The 21,926-nt window shown below is 48.0% G+C and overlaps 2 protein-coding genes and 1 long non-coding RNA gene across 4 annotated transcripts; 2 read left to right on the top strand and 1 right to left on the bottom strand.

Annotated features, from left to right (window-relative positions):
- Positions 1 to 530: 530 nt before the first annotated feature.
- On the bottom strand, positions 531 to 6,888 carry MAD2L2 (mitotic arrest deficient 2 like 2). Of its 2 annotated transcripts, XM_066334349.1 has the most exons (9): positions 6,826 to 6,888; positions 4,702 to 4,753; positions 4,359 to 4,477; positions 3,755 to 3,826; positions 2,809 to 2,909; positions 2,599 to 2,693; positions 2,423 to 2,496; positions 1,349 to 1,441; positions 531 to 1,038 (listed from the first exon to the last, which is right to left on the bottom strand). In XM_066334349.1, the coding sequence occupies exons 2-9, from the start codon at positions 4,739 to 4,741 to the stop codon at positions 997 to 999; spliced, it is 636 nt and encodes a 211-aa protein (XP_066190446.1). In that variant the 5' UTR covers positions 4,742 to 4,753; positions 6,826 to 6,888; the 3' UTR covers positions 531 to 996. The 2 variants fall into 2 exon arrangements, with proteins under 2 accessions (XP_066190446.1, XP_066190447.1); XM_066334350.1 differs by lacking the exon at positions 6,826 to 6,888 and having other exon boundaries at positions 4,702 to 5,099.
- On the top strand, positions 957 to 4,279 carry LOC136370765 (uncharacterized). Its single transcript, XR_010745236.1, has 2 exons — positions 957 to 1,077; positions 1,620 to 4,279. It is a non-coding gene; the product is annotated as an uncharacterized lncRNA (long non-coding RNA).
- An 8,488-nt stretch (positions 6,889 to 15,376) lies between the features above and the next one.
- On the top strand, positions 15,377 to 21,926 carry DRAXIN (dorsal inhibitory axon guidance protein). Its single transcript, XM_066334344.1, has 6 exons — positions 15,377 to 15,891; positions 17,222 to 17,409; positions 17,794 to 17,905; positions 18,263 to 18,352; positions 18,595 to 18,684; positions 20,902 to 21,926. The coding sequence occupies exons 1-6, from the start codon at positions 15,432 to 15,434 to the stop codon at positions 21,012 to 21,014; spliced, it is 1,053 nt and encodes a 350-aa protein (XP_066190441.1). The 5' UTR covers positions 15,377 to 15,431; the 3' UTR covers positions 21,015 to 21,926.

Raw genomic sequence — 21,926 nt, 5'->3', positions numbered from 1 at the left:
AGAAAGAGGAGGTAAAGAGTCCCTTCAGGCAGCTGCCTAACTACACAAGTGCCTTTTGCTTGTGCTGGGCTTTTCCCACATCACCTTTGGTTTGTTCTGAGCAGTGTAACCCAACGTAAAATGTTAAAGCAGTGCCTGGCCTTGATATGTAATGTTCCTGCACTTGTTACTTGGAGGAAGCAGGTGGACAGGCTAGTGTACCAAATTCTCTGACAAACAAGCTCAGCTCCCTATGAACTGTGCTGCCACTCTTGTATACCCAGAACTAATGCTAAGGCCATGTTCTATCTCCTCTGACAGGTGTAGGATTAACAGTGCTTTCCTTGTCTGTTCTCTGTTAGGAGTAGGATACTTGGCAGATGCTTGCTGGAGGGATATATTCCAGGTTGTTAATGCCACCTCTGAGGGAAAGGAGAGAGACCAAGGTTGTACAGCCTTTTATAGGAATTGAGAGTTCACATATGGGCCAGAAAAGCAGTGGATGCTCCACAGAAAATAAAAATACTTCCTCACTGTAGAAGGGAGCCTAGTTTTGACAGATTTCAGCCCAGTTCAACTGGGATCAAACTTATATTTATTGAAGATGATTTGGGACAGTCACAGTGGACAGACATTACATAAGGCCTCACTCCCCCTTAGCACAAATGTTGCTCTCATGGATTGTGTGACAGCTCCTTGCTGTCTATCACTGCTCGTGTGTAATGGAGCTGCCCTTTTCAGGTGAGAACTGGTAATAAAGCACTGACTCCCCAGGGACACACTGTATCAACACCTGTACTCTCACACAAGTCAGCATGGGAACAGGCTCTGGTTCCCCATTCCCCATTCCAAGTCATTTCTTTATACAGTGGTAAGAGCACTTAAAATAAAGAGGCAGCAGCTGCTCTACATTCACCCGGAAGGCCAGCTGAAGAGATGGTTGTCAAGATACAGTTTGTGACAGATCTTACTCCACTGGAAGATCAGATGAGGGTTGAAGGCAAGGAAGATCTGAAATCAGGTGCCTTTGTGAGCTCTCTCTTCTACATAGAGCTGCATCTGGAGAGAGAAACAAGCAACAGTCCTGCTGGCATACAGGTAAGTGAATGGGGAAAAAAAAGCTTGCAACAGGCTGAATAGGAAGTGCTTACACCTTCCCCAATAACCAGGGGAATAAAATAGGTTTCTATTTTACTATGAGGAGTCTTGCCCTGCTTTGATTACTGGCACAGACATCTGCCAGACTAAGCTACTGCCCAGCAGTATTTTTTGAAGTTACACCACAGAAAACTGCAGAGCTGATGTCAGAGCATTCAAAGTTCAGAAATGCAGCAGGTTCAGCACCCCTTGGTCAGAATGCTCTGCTCACCTTTAAGATGTCAGATGTCATGGTTTTCAGGGGAATGAGCCGGGGGTCGTGCATATGCACATCGTGCTCATCAGCGAGGATCCAAGGGAAATCCTGGGGGCAGGAACACAAGGTGTCACTGGCAGAGCCCAGCAGTGCTGTAAGGTGAGCTCCTCCTCAGCACTTGTTTTCTGTAGACTGGCTGAGGGGAGGAACAGGTAATGAACCTTCCACAACAACAAAACTTAACATGTACATGCTTGTCCCTGATGCTCAGCATAATTATCTTCAGTTACAGCATCAAACTGTGACATCGACCCACTTCACTTACTGCAAAAGTGACATCTCACTTCTTTAAAAGATACACTCTCAGCTGTCCTGAGCTACCATGCCCAGTTCATTACACCAGGATTTAACTGCAACTCCAGAATGCTTATGGTATAGGTTTCCATCCTGCCTTGGAAGTCTAAAGGTGGGTCTACTACACCATGAGTTTCCATTACTAAGCAGTGCAGAACAGACTTTCATTTTGAAACAATTTTATACTTCGCTAGCTTTATTTGCTGTTCCTTAGGAGACCTAAAATAACTTGACTCAGGAAAAGGTTTCCCTGTATCTAAGCAATGATTTTTTAAAACTAATCTTCCTTTAGGAAGTGTTCTGCACACAGTTTCCTGTAAGATAAAATGTATTTGTGCCTCCAAACCTACTAGTTACTTGAATCTGTCTGTCTTGCTCTTCATACAAAATCAGCCACCACACAGTGGATGGTGGTTGAGGGCTTCTTTTTTGCTTGATTAAATTCAAGTACCTATTCTACACACCTGGGTATTTCTAAGTGTCTGAGCAAGCACTGGGCAGTGAGCATTGTTACAATCTATTTCAAGATTGAAGTTGTGGCTGTGTGTGGAAAATGTGCTGCCAGCTCACCAGCATAAACCATTTCACCACAGTTATGATGTGCCTCATGTGACACCAACCTACACGTTCAAAATACCTCTCAGCCTTAACCTTAGAGGTGCCAAAATTCTGCACTGCCCAGTCTTTGCTCTGCATTCTCACACACAATCTCAGGTGCCCAAGGACATCACTCACCTTTATCACCTGGATCTTTTCCATGTTGCGTGTGGCAGCCTCCCGTGTATGAACCAGAACTGTGAAGGTGCAACCTAAGAGAAGTGTCAGGTTCCAGCTCAGGAGACAGCTTCCAGAGGATCAGCCAAGCCAAGCAATGCCAGGCATTAGGCTGTTGGGATCCAAGTGACACTTACCTGGGGGGTTGTTGTCCAGCACAGCATCGCACACGCTGATTTTCAGGATGAAGGCACGCAGTAACTGCTCCACGTGGGACAGCAGGGACTCAGAACTGTGGAGGAGACAGAAGTTGTTACTGGCATGCAGCAAAGGCCTGAAGTTGTTTCCAGAATATTTCCCAGGGCTGGGTTTTGGATGCCATGGGCAAGCAGGAATGGAAACCTCACCTAATGGAAAGAAGAGGTGGCTGGGTGATCTCAAAGACAAATCTCTCCACGGGGTGGTGCTCTTTATCCAGGATTACAACCACAACTTTCTCCACATCGTTCTGCAGGAACCAACACAGAAAAATCCCTTCCTTAGTATGAGCTGTCTGTTGCCTAGTGTGCTTCACATACTTTGATGCAGTAGGAGTACACTCAGTTGTTGGGCCCGACAGCACAAGCCCTTATCAAAAACCTGAGTTCAGATTATTCTTAGCAATCAGAAAAAATGCTTTTTTTCAAGGCCATTTCTTGCTGGATGTTAAGCTGCCAGCTTCTGGCTGAAACTGAAGGGGATGAAGTGTGCTAAACTGTACATTCCTCTAGATCCTGTTTGAGAACTAAGGAATGCACAGCCACTGTGTCACTCTGGGATGGGCACTGATGAAGTGAAAATACATTCAGACCATTGCCCAAACAGAACAGCTTTGTGCAACCACAATTTAAACCAAACCTAATTCCATTTTCTACATGTGCATTAAAACTGTCTGTAAAGAGCAAGGCATACAAAACCTGCCTGCAGCCCCCTGGAGTGTTTCATCAGTCACACCCCTCTCTCACAAAACCTGGAGTCCAGACCTCCCTTTGCTTGCTGGTTCACAGCAAAGCATTCAAACTGTTCTGCCAGAACAGGTGCTTAAACTGGGATGGATTGTAAAGCAGAATAGTAGGATGATGTAACTGGAAATACACAGACATGTGTCCTTGTGTGGTGAGACAAGCAAAGCAGGGTCTTAACACCCAGGAAAGGTTGTGATGTTTTTAGTTTCGTTAGGAACTTTTATCACCTCATATATTGTGTACGGTAAATTTGTAAAAAAATGTTGCAGTTAATATAATATTTATGTTCTCTTACTTTCTATCAAATCCACTTGCAGTACTTTTGTCCAGGTCCCCAGTCTAAGCTCACCTTCTCCAGCAGTGGCTTTACACAGTGCAGCGTGTCCTGGATGTACTGGTTCAACTCTGGGTGGCAGGACATCTGCAGCAAACACAGGGAAGAGTCAGAGCTGTGTTTAATACGAGGCAGGACAATGCTAAAAGGGAAGATTTCAACAGAAGCACCAGTGTGTAGAAAGCATTCAAGTCATGCTTCAAATAATGCTGAGTTGCCCATTCAACCCAGGAATTCTTTCAGGGAAGGGTTAATCAGCTGAGGCAGATCACTGCACCCACAGAGTTGTTGTATATCTGGAATGTATACCCACAACAGCATATTTGGAATAGCATATTCCAACCATCTCTACTTCCTAGGAAACATGCTTTCCTGCTACATCACTGCACTGGGGCAGCCTTTTACTACTGTTGTCCATGACCTGCTTGTTCCCTGAGTACTTGCTGTACCCTCAGCTACAGGGCTGTTCTCTCTCATGACAAGAACTAAGCTCTCCTCAAAAACAAGTCTGTACATTAAATAATCACTTCCAGAGTGTAAGTTTGTTCTGGTGAGTGTTCACTGATCCTTGCTATTTCGCTTGTCCACATGGCTGTCAGCTTCCAGGAAAATCTCCTACCTGGACAGGTACATTGTATTTCTTCCTCTTCTGAAAGATCCCAATAGGGTAAACTTCTCTGACGTACAAGATGAGGTGAACAGCCACTTCCAGGAATTCTGAAAGAACATCTGCAACTACTGAAAAACAGAAGTAAAGGATGCTGAAATAGGGTGTGGGAAAGTAGAGGAATACCATAGACTCAGGGGAACTTCTTTTACAGGTATTTTCTGCATAAATTTCACCTGCCTCCTCTTAGCTGCAGAAAGTTTAAAGACAGAGCAACCCTACAACACTCCCCCAAGCTCAATGCCCAGGAGGAGCCACACGAGGACACCAGCTGCAGTTTATTACAACACATTACCTTGCCCAAAATTAAGGTCCTGCCGTGTGAGAGTAGTCATCTTCCCCAGGCCCTGGAAGGAACCACAAAAGGAACAGTTATCCTCTGGCTCCTTTATTATTCATCTAGTCAATTCATGGAGCTGTACACCAGAACACCCTGCGAGCCCACAGTGAGAGGTGTGAGCACCTCCATAAGCACAGCACATCCTCAGGGATTACCAGCAGTGCACAAACCAGTGCTCACACCTCAGGAAGACAGATTATTCATAATTCAGTTCCTGGTGTTTTCAGTCTCTCCCTTTCTAGGATACAGGAAACTTCAGACAAATACTTTTTATGAACAGAAGAAACACTGGTTTTTTAAAGCTCCATAGTATTTGTGTTTTCTAAGCCCTATCTCCTACTATAACACAAGAACTCCTCAGGGTTTTTGGGTTTATTCTAATACCACCACTAACCATTGCTTGTCCAAGCCTGGAGTTAGATCTTCCACTGACACACCTTCACACAACTTCTGATCTGCTGCCACTGCCAACAGCTTCTGAGTTTCTCTCTGCAGTCCCAAGGAACCCAAACCCTGCAGAGCTGCATAATTAAGTCAACTTTATCACACAGGACTATAGAATACCTCAGGTTGGAAGGCACCCTTATATAAGGATCATGGAATTCAACTCCCTGCTCCTTGCAGGACCACCTAAAACTAAACTACATGACTTAGAGCATCATTCAGCTGCTCCTTGAACTCTGACAGGCTTGGGGCATGACTACATCCCCGGGGAGCCTGAAATTTGTGAGCTACAAAGGGCAGCACATTATTGTGACAAATTGAGTTTCATGTGCCAACAATCAAACGGCAGACACTGGAGTTGAGCTTCCCAACAGCTTTCCCTGCACAGCAGACTCCATGCCTTACACAATTTAAGCCACAGTGTACATAATTATCTATTAGAAACTTTAATTTGTTTCATTATTTTATCCACACTCTCTGCATGCAAGCAAATTCTAACCACTAACAGCAGCACCGTTCATGAACTGCAGAGGTCCATGAACTTTAAATGCCCCTGGAGCACCCTGGCTCCACCAGTAACTCGGGTATCCTACAAAGACGTTTTCCAAACCACAGATATTCCATTCAGCTCTTTAGACACTGATTTTCAAGCTGTTTCAGATGCAACAAATCATGTTTTTCAGACCTACAAAGAATTCGTTCAATGCACAAAACAGGGAGCTACCCTCATCCCCAGTTTTTTAAAACAGAGTTATACCACTGTATACAAGGACTTCCTGTAATATTAGTGATCTGCTACACAAAACAAAATTAGGATAGTTAAGTATTTCTCCAGCACCCCAGCCACAGTGTCCCTCAAATTAGTACAAAAGACCTATATAGTATCATAAACAATCTGTGTTAGAGGTTTGGGTTCACATCCTCACTTAAATGTCATCCCTCCTTAAAGAGAGGCCCAAGCAACCCAATGGACTGGAAGGGATCCACCCTTCCACACAGTCACAAAGTAGGAACTAGGCACTACACGCTCCAGGACTGTGCAGCCTGGGGGATCACGGAATCACAGAACACTCTGATTGGAAGGGACCTTAAAGCTCATCTTATTACAACACCCTGCCAGAGGCAGCGTCACCTTTCACTGTTCCAGGCTGATACAAACTCCATTCAACCCGACTTTGGACATTTCCAGGGATGGGGCATATCACGTAACTGTAACCCACCATCCTGCCCGCACTAGCCCAGAACAGCCGGCACAGGCCAGCCCAGCCCAGCAGCCCGGGCTCCCGGTCACCGCCGCCCCCTCGCCCACTCCGCTGTCTCAACCGCGCCAGCAGAAGGGAGAGCGGACGGGGACAGATCCCTGGAGCGCCGCGGTCCCAGACAACGCACGGCACCGCCTCTCCTCAGCATTCCCGAGCCTGGGACCCGCCCGTTCGCCGCCGCTCCCTCCCGAAACGGGGCTCCTCGCACGCCCCACAGCCCCCACTGCCGCCCAGTGCACCCGGTGACCGGCCCCGCCTGAGCCCGGCCGCCCGCCCCCGTGTGTCCCCCCGCCCCGGTGTCCCCTCCCGGTGTCCCCCCGTCCCGGTGTCCCCTCCCGGTGTCCCCCCGCCCCGCTGTCCCCCGCTCCCTTACCGGGCCCGCCGCCCGTCACGCCCGCCCAGCCGGGGCCAGGCGGCGGCGCGTGCGGGTGACGTCAGGGCGGAGACGGCGAGCGCCCCCTGGTGGGCGGGAGGAGCGGGAGCGGGGCTGGTCCCGGTGCCCCCGCGGGGTCCCGGCACCGCCACAGCTCCCGGGGCACACCGGGGCCGGGCACTCGGTGCAGGGAGCGGAGCACGCTGAGCCGCCAGTGGGGCTCCCGCCCCATGACCATAACGCGGGGGAACTCCGCGGGTGCGCGGAGCCCATCCCACCGCGCAGGTGAGCGGGGCTCACCCGCTCCCTTCCCCTCGGCTGCCACGCCTTTGTCTCCGGCCTTTGTCTGTCCCGTCCGTGCCCGGGGCGGGGACCGCTGCTGCCACCAGCACCCTGCGCTCTCGCACCCGCCTCCTCCTTAGCGCCGGGCACCCCCGCACCACGCTCCCCTGGCATGTCCCTGCACTGCCCCCGTGCCCCGCCGCACGCCCGGAGCCCCTCCACCCCTCCCAGCCCCACCTCCTCCCGCACCATGCACCCCGGTCCCCCGGGATTCCTGACGTCCCCGGTTCCTCTCCACATTCCCCCACTGCCTTCCCTCTGTCTCCTCCTCCTCCTCCTCCTCCTTCTCTCGGGTTTGAACACCCCTTGCCCCCCGCAGACCTGCCTCCCCTCCGCCGCTCGCACAGCTCTGCCCTGCCCTGCCCTGCCTGCCGGGCTCCGCCAGATCGGGATCTCCGGACAGGTAGGCAGCGCTGCTCGCGCCGCGCTCACCCCGCCCCGGGGCCGCCGGTGGATGCTCCGCTGAGCCGATTCCCCTCTGCTGTCGCAGGGACCGGGCACGAGTGGGGGACACCTTCCCACTTTCCGTGCGCCGCGGAGGACACAAAGACACGGGGTGACGGGGATCCCCGGTCCCGCCGCCGCCGGGATGCGCGCGGAGCTCCGGTCACGCCGGCATCGCTCAGCGGTGCGAGCGGGCACGGAGCTCGGACAGCGCCGGTGCCGGGGCGCGGTGCCTTCGGCCAGACCTATTGTCACCCGTACTGGGGAGCGGGCTCCGGACTCTTCCGTCACACGGGTCGCCCCCGTGCCCTGCGCCGTGTGCCCGGCGGGGATGTTCGGTACGGGCTCTGGGGCTCACGTCCCACCGCCCCACTGTGGGTCACTCCTGCAAGCTCCCTCCCCCAGGATCGCTCTTGGAAGCAAAGTCGCCTCGGACAGAGGCACCGTCCCTCTCGCAGGGCCTGAGCCCCTCGCGCACCTCAGGGGTATGTCCCGGCTCCGAGCCAGAGATGCCGAGGGGTGAAGGCAGCTTTTCCCACCGAGTCATTGTGTTTACAGAGCGTGTGCTGCCGTACACCGAGCCCCTGGTACCCGCGGCTTGTTCTCTGCTCTTCCTCTGTTTATAAAAGTGAGGTCTCATTTCTGAATTTAATCAATTTGGCATCAGTTAATGGCTTATTGCAGCTAGTAATTCATCACGTAGAATTTAAGTGACACTTATCCAATTCACACCTGAAGTTTTCTGTCAGCCGGAGGGTTTAATGGAAGTGGTTTTGTATTCCCATCTCCTCTCCCTTGAAGAAGGAGGCATTAATTTTATATACATGGTTCAAAGTGAGAATGTCATGCAAGGAAGAATGTTGATAGCACAGCCTAACTGTTCTGCCAGTCAGGACACATCCATGTGTCCCTCCCAGCAAAGATCAGGGCAAACCTGCCCCATTCTTCCCTGTAACACAGGCGAGTACTTCCCAGCTGGGTGAACAATGACCTTTCCTATTGATTGTGTCCCATTTGTCACCTGGCATTGTGTGTGAAACTGAAGAGTCTTCTCTGCCATGCTGACAGCAAGCAACTATATCTTGGATGCTAATCTCAGGCTCATTGCTATTTTAATCTCATTATTGGGTAGAGTACATTCTATTTGGTAGCAGGTTGCCTGTGATGGCTGCGTCAGCCTCACTCTGAAGTCCCAGAGGGAAGCAGTGCAGAGGGTACTACATATTCATTCATGGGCCCCTCTTCCCCTTCCATGCAGTGGCTTGCTGGGCCGAGCTGTCCCTGGCTGATGTTATGCTGGGAAGCTGTCAGGGCAGGTTGGGCTACGCTCAGGAGAAAGGGTCACACACCTGTGGCCAGGGGCAGGTAGTGACTTGAAGGTGTCTAGTGCTGACCAAAACCGGGGTGCTGGAGCTCAGCAGGGACTCGGGCAGCTCACAAGCCTGGGCTGCAGGAGGAGTTCCCTGGGTTGTGCTGTGTGAACAGATCACTTTTGTCCTGACCAGGAGGGCAGCACAGGCTGTCAGCCAGAGCTGATGGGTGAGGGGAGTCCCAGCTCCAGCCCTACAAGTAATGTTGGGTGAATCAAGTTTCAGGTGGTCACAGAATACAAATTGCCTCTGGGAGAGGCTTTGTGAAGAGGCAGCTATAGCCACTACTTAATGCCTTGCAAACCTGAATCCTTATGTCCTGTCTTGTGCCATTAATACAATTGGTGTATTACTGACTTTGGCTCTTTCAGTTCTGGAGTGCTGTCTGGGGATGGCAAAAGTGAGAGAAAACAGGTGAAGCACAGGTGAAGGAACCAGATGTTTCATAGGGCAAAAGGGACGTTGTGGGGGAGGTGGGTGGTGTAGTTCAGGTAGCCTGAATATCTGCTAAGAGGAAATGTCTTGCATCACACTCATGAGGGACAAGGAAACTTTGGAGTCTGGTAAGTATGAAAGGCAAGATAGGGAAGAATGGTGATGATGGAAACAGAAAACCTAAAAAGCAAGGCAGCTGTGAAAAGGAACACAAAAGGACTGAAGATCTGTGACCAGGGAATTCTACTGTTTTGTCATCCCAAGGATGTCTGTAACAACAGCAAAAACAATTGAAATTCTTTACAAATCAAACATGCAGGAAGTGTTGGAAAGAATAAAAGTGTTAGTACTTTTGCCTTGGAGAGGAAAAGAGAAGGGCAAATATTACCTGCTTGCTTTGGGAGACCCTAGAAAGGTGGGATTGAGCTTTTAGAAATGGGAAAGTCTCTTGGCAGATTGTTTATGAGCCTTCCCAGCATTTGCTTCCAAAAACAGAAAAACAGATGGAAGGAGACCTAGCAGGGAAGTGAAATCTCATTTATCTGCACAATGCCATCCTCATGGCTCCAGCCAGCTCTCTGCATGTCAGCCACCATAGACCCAGCCCCATCCATTCTGCTCCAGGCCTTCTCAAGCCCATCCATCACCCCATGGCTTCTTATTTACAGGGAGCCTGGCACACAAAGCTGGGTTTATTGTCTGTCATCCCTGCCACACAGGCACATACACACAACACCCATGTAGATGCCCGTACACTTTGTGTATTGCTGCAGATTGGGATTGTCTGGAGTCCAGGAAATCTTAACATAAGCCTGCCAAATTCTGAGTTTATCAGAGCCAAAAAGAAATCTGGCCCAGCACACGTGCTTGGGCCCAGCTTGGTTCAGCCCTTGAGCAAACTAAATGCATCAAGCATCTTGACAGTCTCTCAGTTCAAGGGTTTTGTTCTTCTTGGCTGTGACATGAAGAACATATGTGAAAAGTTAAAGCTAGGACTGTCAGATACCATGTTTTAAGTGAGATATGTGAATGACTGTAGATGATCTGATGCTCCTGCTTTGCCAAATACAAAACAAATATACCAAGGACAGTTTCAGAGTCTATTTCAGAGCCAAGGTAACACAACTGTATTTATAGGGGAAAAAACATACATTAATTTCTGTGTACCTGCTCAGTGCAAGGCTGCATTGCAGGATTAAGAGCAGAGAAATAGCAATTGTATTAGTGAGTCCAGAGAAGGAGACTTCCCACAGGGAAAGTTATCCAAGATTCAATCCCCCCTCCCACAATTTACTTTACAGGATTGTAACCATCCACTACTAACCCAAAATAGATCAGAAATTGTGGCTGGAAAACAGCACTGCAACTCACTTCCCACCCCTGAGTCAGTATTCTGGGCAGCTCTTTGCTGTACATATGTTCATGTAAGAGGCAGATTTGCTACCCCAGGTGGCTTGTAATCCTGAGGGTCTATAAGGCAGTGCAGGAAGAGGGGTGCAGCAATAAGGATGTAGGTCTGGTGTAGTGAAGAACTACAGGGGCAGCTTTATCTGGCAAATTTCCCGTACTAATATATGAACCCTAAGAAAAGGATGAATTCTGGGCTTTGTTGTAACATGTGTATTTGTTTATAGCAATTTAAGAAAGGAAACTCCTTACAAGACCAGACTTCCTTCTGGCTGCTGTGTGTCTTGGGCAGAATTTCATCCTTTGCAGGCTGCATCAGCAGGGTGAGAACCTCGCTGTCACCTACATCAATGAGCCCAGGGCTAGCATGTGCTTCTTTTGTGGTCCTGCTAGAAAGAGAGTGAAGTTTACTTTGGTGCTCAGCCACTGAGGAACCTGAGCACTGAGAACTAGGGATGCTGTTGTGTTATCTTGCTGTCTTTTCTAAGTGTGAACTCTGTAGGGTAAGAAAAATGAAGGAGGTACAAAGAAGTTTCTGGAATTAAAGGTAGATCAGGACATGGAAACAAGTGCTTAGAAGGCTGGGACCACTTTGCCTCTAGCACAGCAGTGTTGCATTAACCCACAATTTGTCCATGCACTGGTTTGATTTTGTAAACAGCTCGGGTCTCCCCTGGAAACAGTGTAGCACAGGTACTTATCTGCATTATTAATGCAAGATTCTCAGTGACAGTAACACAGCACATTAACCTGCCCACTCTGCCAGTGAAGAGATGAGGCAATCTGTGTTTCCTCCTGCATTTTCACCCTGGCTCATGCCAACAAGACAGCTGGGCAGCTTAAATAAATACCCCCTGTGCTTTGAAGCAGACCTTCTGTTTAACTGCCCTGCAGCATTTAGCTGCCTCCCAGCTCCCATTGAAAATCAGAATGTGTCTGTCAGGTTTACCATCAAAGGGCCATGTCTGTGAGTGAGATTGGAAACACCCTTGCATTCTCTTTGCACTTGTTCTCTCCTCTTGGTATTTTGCCTATAGATGAAAAGGTAAGATGCTCTTTCTAGCTCTTTGAGTTGTTCTGAGTGATGTCTTAATCCAGCTGGTTTGCTCTGGTTCTTTAAGAGAAAATCCTAGGAAAAAAATGAAGTCCACATGGTCTGAGGAAAAAGCAAATGACCCCATGCAGGGGTGTTGCTATTTGTTTCTAGTAGTTTTGAAGAAGAACTTCAAATGCTTTTCTTAATAGATTTATCTGTCAGTCTGGTTTTCCTTTGTTCCAGGAAGTTGCCAATAAAATAGTGTTTCTAGCATTATGCTTTCAGCAAGTGAGCTTCCCAGTGCCTCCTAAATCAGTCCTCAAGGAGCAGTTTATTGTCTTTTATGGCCAGTAGAAAGACCTGCTTTTTGAAAACTGCATGAAAAGAAGGCCCCTGTGCTGCCTGCCTCTTTCCAGGGAATGGCTGAACTGAAAACATTTTTCCAGGCTATGAACAGCAACAGAGAGGAATCTTGGAAAGGCAGGAGTGGCTGGTGAGTGCATGAGCAGGTTTTTTTCAGTTAACAGGATGAAGGTATCTCTCTCTTAACTTCAAGATGCTGAGCTGCTGTGATGGCAGAATTTTCACTGACTCAAAATTCTCCACATTTCTCAGGCTGAAAGAAAAGGGCAAAGGAAGAGCCTAGGATACTCCTAGGGTATTTTCTGTCAACTCCACAAAAATTTGAGTCAGAATTGGCCTCAAAGGCTGTTACCTGCTGCCATTCACAGGTGACAATGGTTGGTGTTGTGGTTTGATACTGGCCAAACACCAGGCACCCATGAAAGTCATTTGCTCACCCCTCTTATGCTATAGCTGGGGAGAGGAGAGGGAAGAAAAAATAATGAAGTGCTCATGAGTTGAGATGAGGACTGGGAGGATGGGCAAAAGAGGTTCAAATTTAAAGGTATAAGGTAAATTTCTTATCAACAGAGTTAGGATAAGGAGAAATAAAAGAAGCCTTTAAAGTACCTTTTCCCCTCGCCAACCCTTCCCCCTTTCCCACCGACAGCACAGGGAGACAGGGCATGGAGGTTTTGGTCAGTTTGTTACTCAAGATCTTGTTCTGTTCACTCAGAGAGGGGAATCTTCCCTCTGCTATGCCATGGGGTCCCTCCCACGGACAAACAGTCCTCCCAAAACTGTTGTGGCGTGAGTCACTCATTCACGGGGTGCAGTTGAAGGATGGGCTGCTCCAGTTTGGGAGCAAGGGCCCTCTCTCTCTCTCTCTCTATGTGTCTCCCACTAGACCTCAGCTTTCTCTGGCATCCACCCACTCTGCCCTGAGCCCTTCTCCTACAGCGGGGTCTCTGCATCCCCCGTGGACTTCATTCATTACAAGGGGGCAGTTTGTTTCACCATGCTCCTCACCACGGCTTGCCGAGGAACCTCGGCTCCAACACTTGGAGCACCTCCTCCCCTCCTTTTTTCCCACTGACCTTAGTGCTGCCATGTTGTTTTCCCTCACATGTCCTCACTTCCTCCTCTTCTCTGACTAGAAGAAAAACTGCTGCTCGTAGGTACCATGGCCAACAAGTTCCACCAATTGAAAAACTCTTGCAGGATCTCACAATGCTGAGAAGTTGATCTTGTCTGGGTTTTGTGTTGGGTTTGTGTTTCCACAGCCGGCCCGGCGGCCCTGCCGCCATCGTGAGGGGGCTGACAGCCCCACTGCCATCGTGTGGGCAGTGACAGTCCTGCTGCCATCGTGAGGGGGCTGACAGCCCCACTGCCATCGTGTGGGCAGTGACAGTCCTGCCGCTGTTGTGTGGGCAGTGATGGCCCCACCGCCATCATGAGGGGATTGATGGCCCTGTTGCTGTCGTGTGGGCAGTGACAGCCCTGCCGCCATCGTCAGGGGATTGATGGCCCCGCCACTGTCATGAGGGCAGTGGCCCCACCACCATTGTGAGGGCAGTGGCAGCCCCACCGTGGCACTGGCACTGTTTAATGCCTCTCTCCATGCAGGGGCTAACAAGGAGAAGCCACATTCCCTGCCGTTTTGTCTGTGGCATGGCTGGCTGGGGGCAGCCAGGCAGCCAAGGCTCACCACGGGCTATGGCACCTCAGCACCCCTGGAAAAACTTGCACTCTTGCTGTTTTGGATTTCTTCTTAAATATGGCATCACAGAGGTGATACCAACCTTTTTAATTGGGCCAGCAGCATGTCCATCTTCAGAGCCATCAGAGATTGGCTCTGTCAGACATGGTGGAAGGTTCTAGCAGCTTCTCACAGAAGGCACCTCTGTGGCCCTCCCCACTACCAAAAACCAGTCTGTGCCAAATCAACACACTGGTCAAGCAGAAAATCACCTGGAGGAGGGAGTATGAGCCCTTGTGATTAAGCAGCAAAGTGGCTCTTCTGGCAAACAGACGAAAATCAGGTGTAGCCAAGGGCTGAAGTGCAGCAAAGACTGGCATGAGCGTGAATGAAAAGCTGTGGCTATAACTCTGTGACAGTATTTCTCAAATGTAAGCACAGGCCTGGCTTTCTGGCAGTCAGTATTCCAAGGAACTGTTTTTAAGCATGTCTTCATGCTGCCCAGAGAGAGAGAGTCAGTCTGGAAAAGCTGCACCAGAAATGCTGCAAATCCCCTTTCCCCATTTTGTGGGAAAGGAGAGGGGAGAATGACTGAATAACTTAATTAGAGAATGCTCTGACTTGTGCAACATCCCAAAACCGTGTCTTGTAACACAAACACAAGGATGAAAGAAGACCCTCAAAAATATGACAGTGAAGCAGAATGAATGAGAACAGTCTGCAGCCACTGTGCTGGTGGACTCCTAATGGTCTCAGTGTTCTTGGTACTTAAATTACCCACCCAGTGACAGCCTTGCCTGTGCAGGATCAAGGAGGCAAAGTGGGACAAGCTAAAGAAACCTCAGTCTGCCTCTCTGTCCCTTGGTCCTTAGACCAGCATCCCCTGCTCTGCTGACAGCCTTTTTATTTCCCTGCTAGGCCATGAGCTATCAGCACAAAATCGCCAGTGTTTTTTCTTTCTTTGACCAATTTCAGCCCCCCTGAAGCAGTATGCAAGCACGTGTGGAAGTCTCTGTCTTGAGCTGCTCAGAGCTGTTGCTGGTCCTGTGAGGCCACCATCTGCCCCTTAGTTCTGTTCGTTTTGACATCTTCATAGCAAGGAACCCAGCTGTGAGGAGGGGCCAGTGCCCCTGGATGCCAACCTGGCAGCAGACAGCCTTGGCTGGGCAGCTGGTGCTGTGCCAGGCTTAGGAGCTGTGGGCAGGAGCCGGCCCCCCCAGCCCCTCAGATGGTGGGCTGTGAATAGGAGGGTAGGGAGGCTAGTGGGGAATCAAAGGGAAGTGTCCTACTGATTGATGGCCTCATTTGCACATGAAACTGGGACCTCTCAGCCCTGCAGGCCCTGCACATGTGTCTCAGCTGCTGTAACCAGGGCTGGGAGAAGAGGAGATAAGCAGAGGTAATAACTTGCTTCCAGCTCAGGACACCATCTAAGTGTCCTAGGACTGAATCTTGATGGCCTTTACAGTTCCTAAGTGTTGGTCGTTTTCTTTTTTTTTTCTTTTTTAATTGCAGGTGAGACAGAGCATCCATGATTATGGAAACTTCTTCCACCTTCTCTTCTTTCCTTTTCCTGTGCGTGCTGGTTCTTTCTGACATCAGTCTCGCAGTCTCCCTGAACCCTGGCACAAAGCTCAAAAACGCCCCAGAGAACAACAACCACCTTCAGAACCAAGAGATGTGGCTGCAGCAGCCCAGAACTGGGCGTCATCACAGGCAAGGCTTGGCCAAGAAGGAGAGGGTCCATGCCATGCCTTCAAGAGGGCAGCTGGCTGGGGAAGAGACCCTCAAGGTGGGCAGTGGAGCTTCAGCTGTGGAAGAGCTGGTGGCAGAGGGACAGCCAGCAGCCCTGAAACAGAATAAGGACGTGTTCCTGGGGTTTGAATTGTATCCTGAGAGGGAAAACCAGTCTCCAGGCTCTGAGAAAGGAAAGAAGCAGAACCGAGAGCATCGTCGACACAGCCGCAGGGACAGGCTCAAACACCACCGAGGTATCTGAGCTCCAAGGGAAGCTGGGGCTGTTGTGTCACTGGAAACGAGCGTCTCTTGTGTGAGGGCAAGAAGACGCAGCTGTGGTGGAGCCGCATGGGTGTGTGGAGGGTGTGGAGTGTGTGCTGCTCTGGGGAGAAATCTGCCGAACAAAAGAGGCACAAGAAGAAAGGGGAACTGCAGAACCAGAGAACTTTAGTGCTGGCTGCAATTTTGTGAAAATGACCTGGTTTGTCTTACAGGGACTCTGAGATGTCCCTAGGACTTGAGGGGCTGTTTTGGGGTGGCCTGCTTTGTTGGGTTTTTTTTTTCCTTTTCAGCAAATGGCCCAATTTAAGAACAAGTATGTCTGAGCCATGCTCAATCTCTCCACTGACTTCAAAAACTAATGAAAATGAGAAAAAACACAACCCCCTTATTTTGCTGAGAAGGCTATTTCCTTCTCAACAGAACTTGTATTCTTCTATGTTTATGCTGAACAACAACAACAAATCAGATTTTGCATATGTTGAATTGCACTGCTAACTTTAAAATTTTGCTTGATTTTGACTGGGACTGCTTTGCTTTGCAGGTCAAGTTGTGGGTGTGTCTGTGGTATGAGCTCACTGTGGTAAACCTTGAGTTCTGTTAAAGCAAGGCATTCTGTGTCAATCTACAGTGTAACAAGCGGGGTGTCACGTCCTTGAGTTCCATCTATCTCTCCTCCCTGCCTCAGTAAGAAGAGCTGTATTGTTTTTTCAGGGGACCGACTAAGCAGCTTGTGTTAGCAATACAGAAGAGTATGCAACAAAGCTGCTTTGAAGCAGTATTTGCAGACTACAAACAGGGCCTATTTCTTGAGGTTAACTTAAAGTATATATTTAAATTAATACTTATAAAGAAGAGGGCTATATCTGTGAAGATAATTTCAAGTTAAGTAAGTCCTGACTTGAACTAAATTGAAATAACTCACTACTAAAATCAAGTAAGAATGTATTCACAGGGATTTGCAACAGCTTAATCCATTGGTTTAAAAATGGTTAAACAGGTACAATTTGTACTCTTGAGACCAGAAAATGACATATTTTGCTTCTAAAACAAGCGATAGACATATCTTCAGGAAGGTGCGATTATGTCTGTGTTAAGCATGCAAAAATCAAGCTGTATATACTCTGGATGTGTTTTATGACTGTAATAGCTCATTACTGTGTTTTACAGTGATCTAAACAGTGTCTCAAGGTCATGGAACAGTGGTCAGTGACTGGATGAAACACAGAATCCTTTGATTTGAATCTGTCACATGAAGAAAAGGGATGAGAAAAGTAATGTCACTGTACCTGTTGCCCTCTGCAGGGAAGAATCCTGATGCTGGGCCAAGCTCCCTGTACAAGAAACCCAAAAGCTTTGAAGAACAGTTTCAAAATCTTCAGGCAGAGGAAGCTACAAATCTGACTCCCACCATGCTCCTCATTGGTGCACTGGACACAGCTGTTTCCACAGAAGAGCCTCCTGTTCTTCCAGCCACTTCACCACGGTCACAGGTAAAGAGACAGCTGGAAACTGTTCTGTACCTCCAAGCCCTGCCTCTCCCTTAGCTATCCAACTTCACTGAGTTTCAAGGACCAGAGAGACAGTAGGAACCCTTGGCTGAAGACCCAGCATGTCCTCATGCTCACTGCTCACCTTTTGTTCTCACACAGAAGCAGTGGGGACTTCCCTCTTGGCTTCCGCCTCAACAAAGGACAGCTCTTTGCTTTTGAAAATGAAATGCCAGGAATCCTGAGTGAATAAGACAGGAGTGGACTTGGGGAGGGGGAATCATAAAGCCTTTTTAATGTGTAAAAGCACCATGAAAATTTGCAAATACTTCAATGTCTCTACAGAAGTGTAATCCATTGTCTGTCTGGTTTTTTTGTGGTGTGCAGGCCCGCCTCAGGCAAGATGGGGATGTGATGCCCACCTTGGATATGGCACTCTTTGACTGGACCGATTATGAGGATCTCAAACCAGAAATGTGGCCATCTGCTAAAAAGAAAGGTGCTAAATCTCCCTGTCCTCTTTCCCAAAAGTCATCCTGTAAGGTTTGTCTACGGTTAGTATTCATAGATGTGCTGAAGGACATGAGATCATAGTGGTGGGGAAAGAGAAGCAGCATAATGGTGACTGAGTTTTGTGCTCAGTTTCAGAATGTTTCTCATTTTGGATGCATATTTGGAGGGCAGAGGAAAAATGATGAATTGGAGAGTTGAGAAATAGGGAGATTAGACTATGAAGGTTTAGAATTCAAACTCTTGAAATTTGAGGCTGGTTTTACCCTGGAACAATATATTCTCCAAAATGAAAACACCAGTATGAAATTTTCTATCAGCATCTTTTTTTTTTTTTTTTCCATAGAAAAACGCCGCAGTAAGAGCCCCAACAGTGGAAATGAAACCATGACAGCTGAAGGAGAGCCATGTGATCACCACCTTGACTGCCTCCCAGGTCAGGATCAACTTGGCAGAGTCATTTCTCCAAACATGAGATGTTTGAAATCTAGCCCAGGTTTTAAGACATGCATCCTGATCTCTACTACTGATAGGAAGTGTTATGCAAGGGGAGGGCAGAGACTGTCTAGGCGTGTTGTGGGACCAGATGATGTCTGTATGATGGAGCTGTCAGGGGTGTCAGTAGCACTACAGGTAAGGGATACCTGAGCTGTGCTGACCCCTGGTGCTGTGTTGCAGGCTCTTGCTGTGACCTGCGTGAACACCTCTGCAAACCACACAATCGAGGCCTTAACAACAAGTGTTATGATGACTGTATGTGCACTGAAGGTGAGTCCAGCTCTTTGCTCCCTGACATGGTTCAAAAGATAGGTGTCTGCCAGGGAAGGTGGTAACCTCCCTTGCAATGGAAAATATGATCCTCTTCACTCTGAATTATTATAGCTTTGAAATTATAGGGCTTTCAGGCAAAGATATGGGGAAAGGAATAACAGTTCTTTACTAATATGTATATGTATAAGAAGACAAACAACAGCAATGGTAACAGCAACAAACAGAACCAGGAACCCAATGCCAGCCCTCTCTTGGCCACAGGCATCTTCTGGACACAAAACAAAACCAAAAGCAAACATGGTTATGAGATATGAACCATCCCCAAGACACTCCCCAACTTTGTAGCATTGACTTGGAACAGTGTTTGTATGTGAAAACAGGACCAAGCTCTCCTGCTCTTAGGCTCTCTCTGCCACTGACTCACAGTGTGCCTATTGAGTCTTCTAGGATATCTTGCTTTCTCTCTTGTTTCTTTCTTGACTCCTGATTTCTACCAATCTAACAGAAGAAGCTACAATATATTAACATTTCAGTGGTGCTTTCAAATACCACAGACTATGAAGACACTGTTTTGTCTGACCTTGTGCCTAACATGACTTTCCCAAGTTAATTTCAACTGAACTTGTAGCAATTTAGTAGATGTGGGAAGGACTCAGGTTTTTGTTTCTTAAAGCAATTTCTGAAGAATCCACAGCAGCCTTTAGTAGGCAGGTGCATTATGAAGGTATTAAAAGGCACTCTTCTAGTCCAAACATGTTCAAGATCAGCTCCAGGCACTGAGTCTTGCCTGCCAAAACAAAAAACTCTGCCAAGTTTTGTGACCTGCAGGAGGTACCCAGTGATTTGATCAGGCTGTTTGCCTACTTTTTACTAAATGGGCAGCTTTCCTGGAGTTGCAATGTGAAATGATAGTCTTCACCTGGGGTGTGTTGTGTAACACCACAAGATCCTAATCAAAGATGACCTTCTGATAGATTAGCCTAGAAACTGTTTCTGCAATCCCTAATGAGGCTGCCCCAGGCCCTGCTTTGTCCTTGAGCTAGTTATAAGTTGACAGCAAATGTGCATCCTGTGTAGTGTCAAAAAGATCCAGAGATGGAAGATCCAGGTAAAATAGACAAGAGGCTTAGATAAGAGCAGAGCTCTGATAAGAGCATGCTGTCCTTCTAGGAGACCAGGTTGCCCTGTTATGATTGGCAATGAGGGACACAAACCCAACTTTTAAGGTAGCTGGTCTCAATGTAGCCGAGGGTCATAATTCCAAAAGACTGCTCTGTGACATCATATGGGTCTCCAGTGTACAACCAAGGACAGTTTTGAGCTGTCTTATTACAAAAGCTATAAATCCTCTGTTGTCTCCTCTGGAAGTTAAAAGAGCTGTGGTTTCTAGAATAATCAAATCAGCTCCTGCCAACCCAAATTACAAGATCCTGCACTACTGAAAAGCAGGGTTTTCATGAGAATTATTTACTCATAGACTGCATCCTGTCTGGCTCAAGTAGCTATGCATTCTGGTGTAACAAAGTCAAACAGAAACACCATAAAATCTACCTCTTGGGGCCAGAAACCAAGTAGTTACCATGACTAGAGGCTCCTGTTACCTTCCACTGCCATGGCAGAATATGTACTCATGGTTTTTACAAGTAAAAGATCTTATTTCCCCTTCACACTCACCCATGCTGTATTAGCTAGCTTCCTTCAGACCCTGCACACTGAGCATCTAAAACAGAGAAATTAAAGGAGATGAGCAGTGGGCTTTGGATTGGACCTCCCAGTAATAACACTTTAAAGTCTCTTCTCCCTTGAAGCTTCAAGGAAATAAATAGCAAGGGGAGGTCCCTAGTCATTGCTGCTGCACATTAAGTCTACAGTAATTTCCCAATGGAGAGATTGCTTAGACAGTAATGGGAAGTAATAGGGGGAAACCAAGCAGGGCTTCCATAAAATCACTGGAAACAATTGGAATAATTCATTGGTATTTCAAGAAGGCAGTGAAACCTGTCTGAACAATGAATCCCAAACCAGAACAGTGAACCAAACAGAATGCCAGTGCCCAGAGAGCAATATGCCTTGTCTGTGTGAGGCATTTCTCTGCCACCCTATTTGACACAGCACTAGAACTGTCCTCAGTGCAGCAATATCTAACAGAGAGAGAGATTTGGTGTTACTGCTGTAGTGAGCCCTGCTCCTCACTTCTCTGTGTCTTCTCCATAGGGCTACGCTGTTATGCCAAATTCCACCGTAACCGAAGAGTGACGCGGAGGAAAGGGCGCTGTGTGGAGCCTGACTCAGCCAACGGAGAGCAGGGATCGTTCATTAATGTTTAGGAGGGTGAGACTCCTGCTGTATGGTCAGGAGCTGGGGTCAAACTGTTTATACCTAGCAATGGGAATTAGAGGAAAAAAGTTGAGCAAATGATGGAAGCTGCAGGCTCTGAACATGCCAGGTCCCAGCTAGACTGAAACTCATGTTCATTATAAATAGAATGGCATCAGCATTTTCCATTGCAGGACTGCACTCCCTGTCCCTTCCCTCAGCATATTCCTGCCACTGAATTGAGTCCCTCTCTCCTAGTTAGTAAGCAATGATCATGACTCCCATTCTGATGGTCCTGGCAGGAAAAGGCTTTGCAGTTTCATCTCCTTCTCTCAAAAGAGGCAAAATGTGGAAGATTCTTCAGGGAAAAGGGGATATGATCTTAAACTTTACCCCTTAATTATTGCTTGAGAATAAAGGTAAATAGATCCTGCTTAAGGACTGAAGTTCCTAGAGGAGAGGAAATTTGTAGTGTCCAGGTGGAATGAAAGATGGGAAGTGGATCAGTGGGAAGCTGCCTGCCTAGGTCAGAGAGGACCCCCTGGTAGACCTCTTGCTCTCTGTCTTCTTCACTGCTCCAGACGTATTCCCAAAATGTTACACATTACCACTTCCTACCTGTCATCTTTGGGACAATCCAATTCCATCCATTCTTCCTTCCTTTCTTGCTTTCAGAGAACCACCTGGCTTCTGCAAGGATGTGTGGCAAGACATCCCAGCCTGTAGCTCTCATTCATTTAGCTATCCTGCCAGGTCTGTTAATTCAAATAATTATTTTTAGGAGCTTTCTGGGGAAGTGATAGTTTTCCTAGTGAGCCAAAAATAAAGGTTTTTGTAACAGAAGATAGGACAGGCTGTTCCATTGTAGTAAAACCTGTGACATGTTGCATGTGTGTTTCTGTGATATGTAAATAAAGATATGA

The sequence above is a fragment of the Sylvia atricapilla genome, chromosome 22 (genome assembly GCF_009819655.1).
Source record: "Sylvia atricapilla isolate bSylAtr1 chromosome 22, bSylAtr1.pri, whole genome shotgun sequence".
NCBI classification, from domain to species: domain Eukaryota; kingdom Metazoa; phylum Chordata; class Aves; order Passeriformes; family Sylviidae; genus Sylvia; species Sylvia atricapilla.
This window is presented reverse-complemented; position numbering and strand designations above follow the sequence as displayed.

What these genes read in the sequence shown, in the direction of transcription:
- MAD2L2 (XM_066334349.1), bottom strand. Translation starts at nt 4,741, where the DNA reads ATGACTACTCTCACACGGCAGGACCTTAATTTTGGGCAAG. An exon ending in GGACCTTAATTTTGGGCAAG is followed by an intron (nt 4,478 to 4,701) that starts GTAATGTGTTGT and finishes TCTGTTTTTCAG; the next exon opens with TAGTTGCAGATGTTCTTTCA. An exon ending in TGACATCTGACATCTTAAAG is followed by an intron (nt 1,039 to 1,348) that starts GTGAGCAGAGCA and finishes TTCTCTCTCCAG; the next exon opens with ATGCAGCTCTATGTAGAAGA.
- DRAXIN (XM_066334344.1), top strand. Translation starts at nt 15,432, where the DNA reads ATGATTATGGAAACTTCTTCCACCTTCTCTTCTTTCCTTTTCCTGTGC. An exon ending in CAGGCTCAAACACCACCGAG is followed by an intron (nt 15,892 to 17,221) that starts GTATCTGAGCTC and finishes TGCCCTCTGCAG; the next exon opens with GGAAGAATCCTGATGCTGGG. An exon ending in CCACTTCACCACGGTCACAG is followed by an intron (nt 17,410 to 17,793) that starts GTAAAGAGACAG and finishes TGTGGTGTGCAG; the next exon opens with GCCCGCCTCAGGCAAGATGG.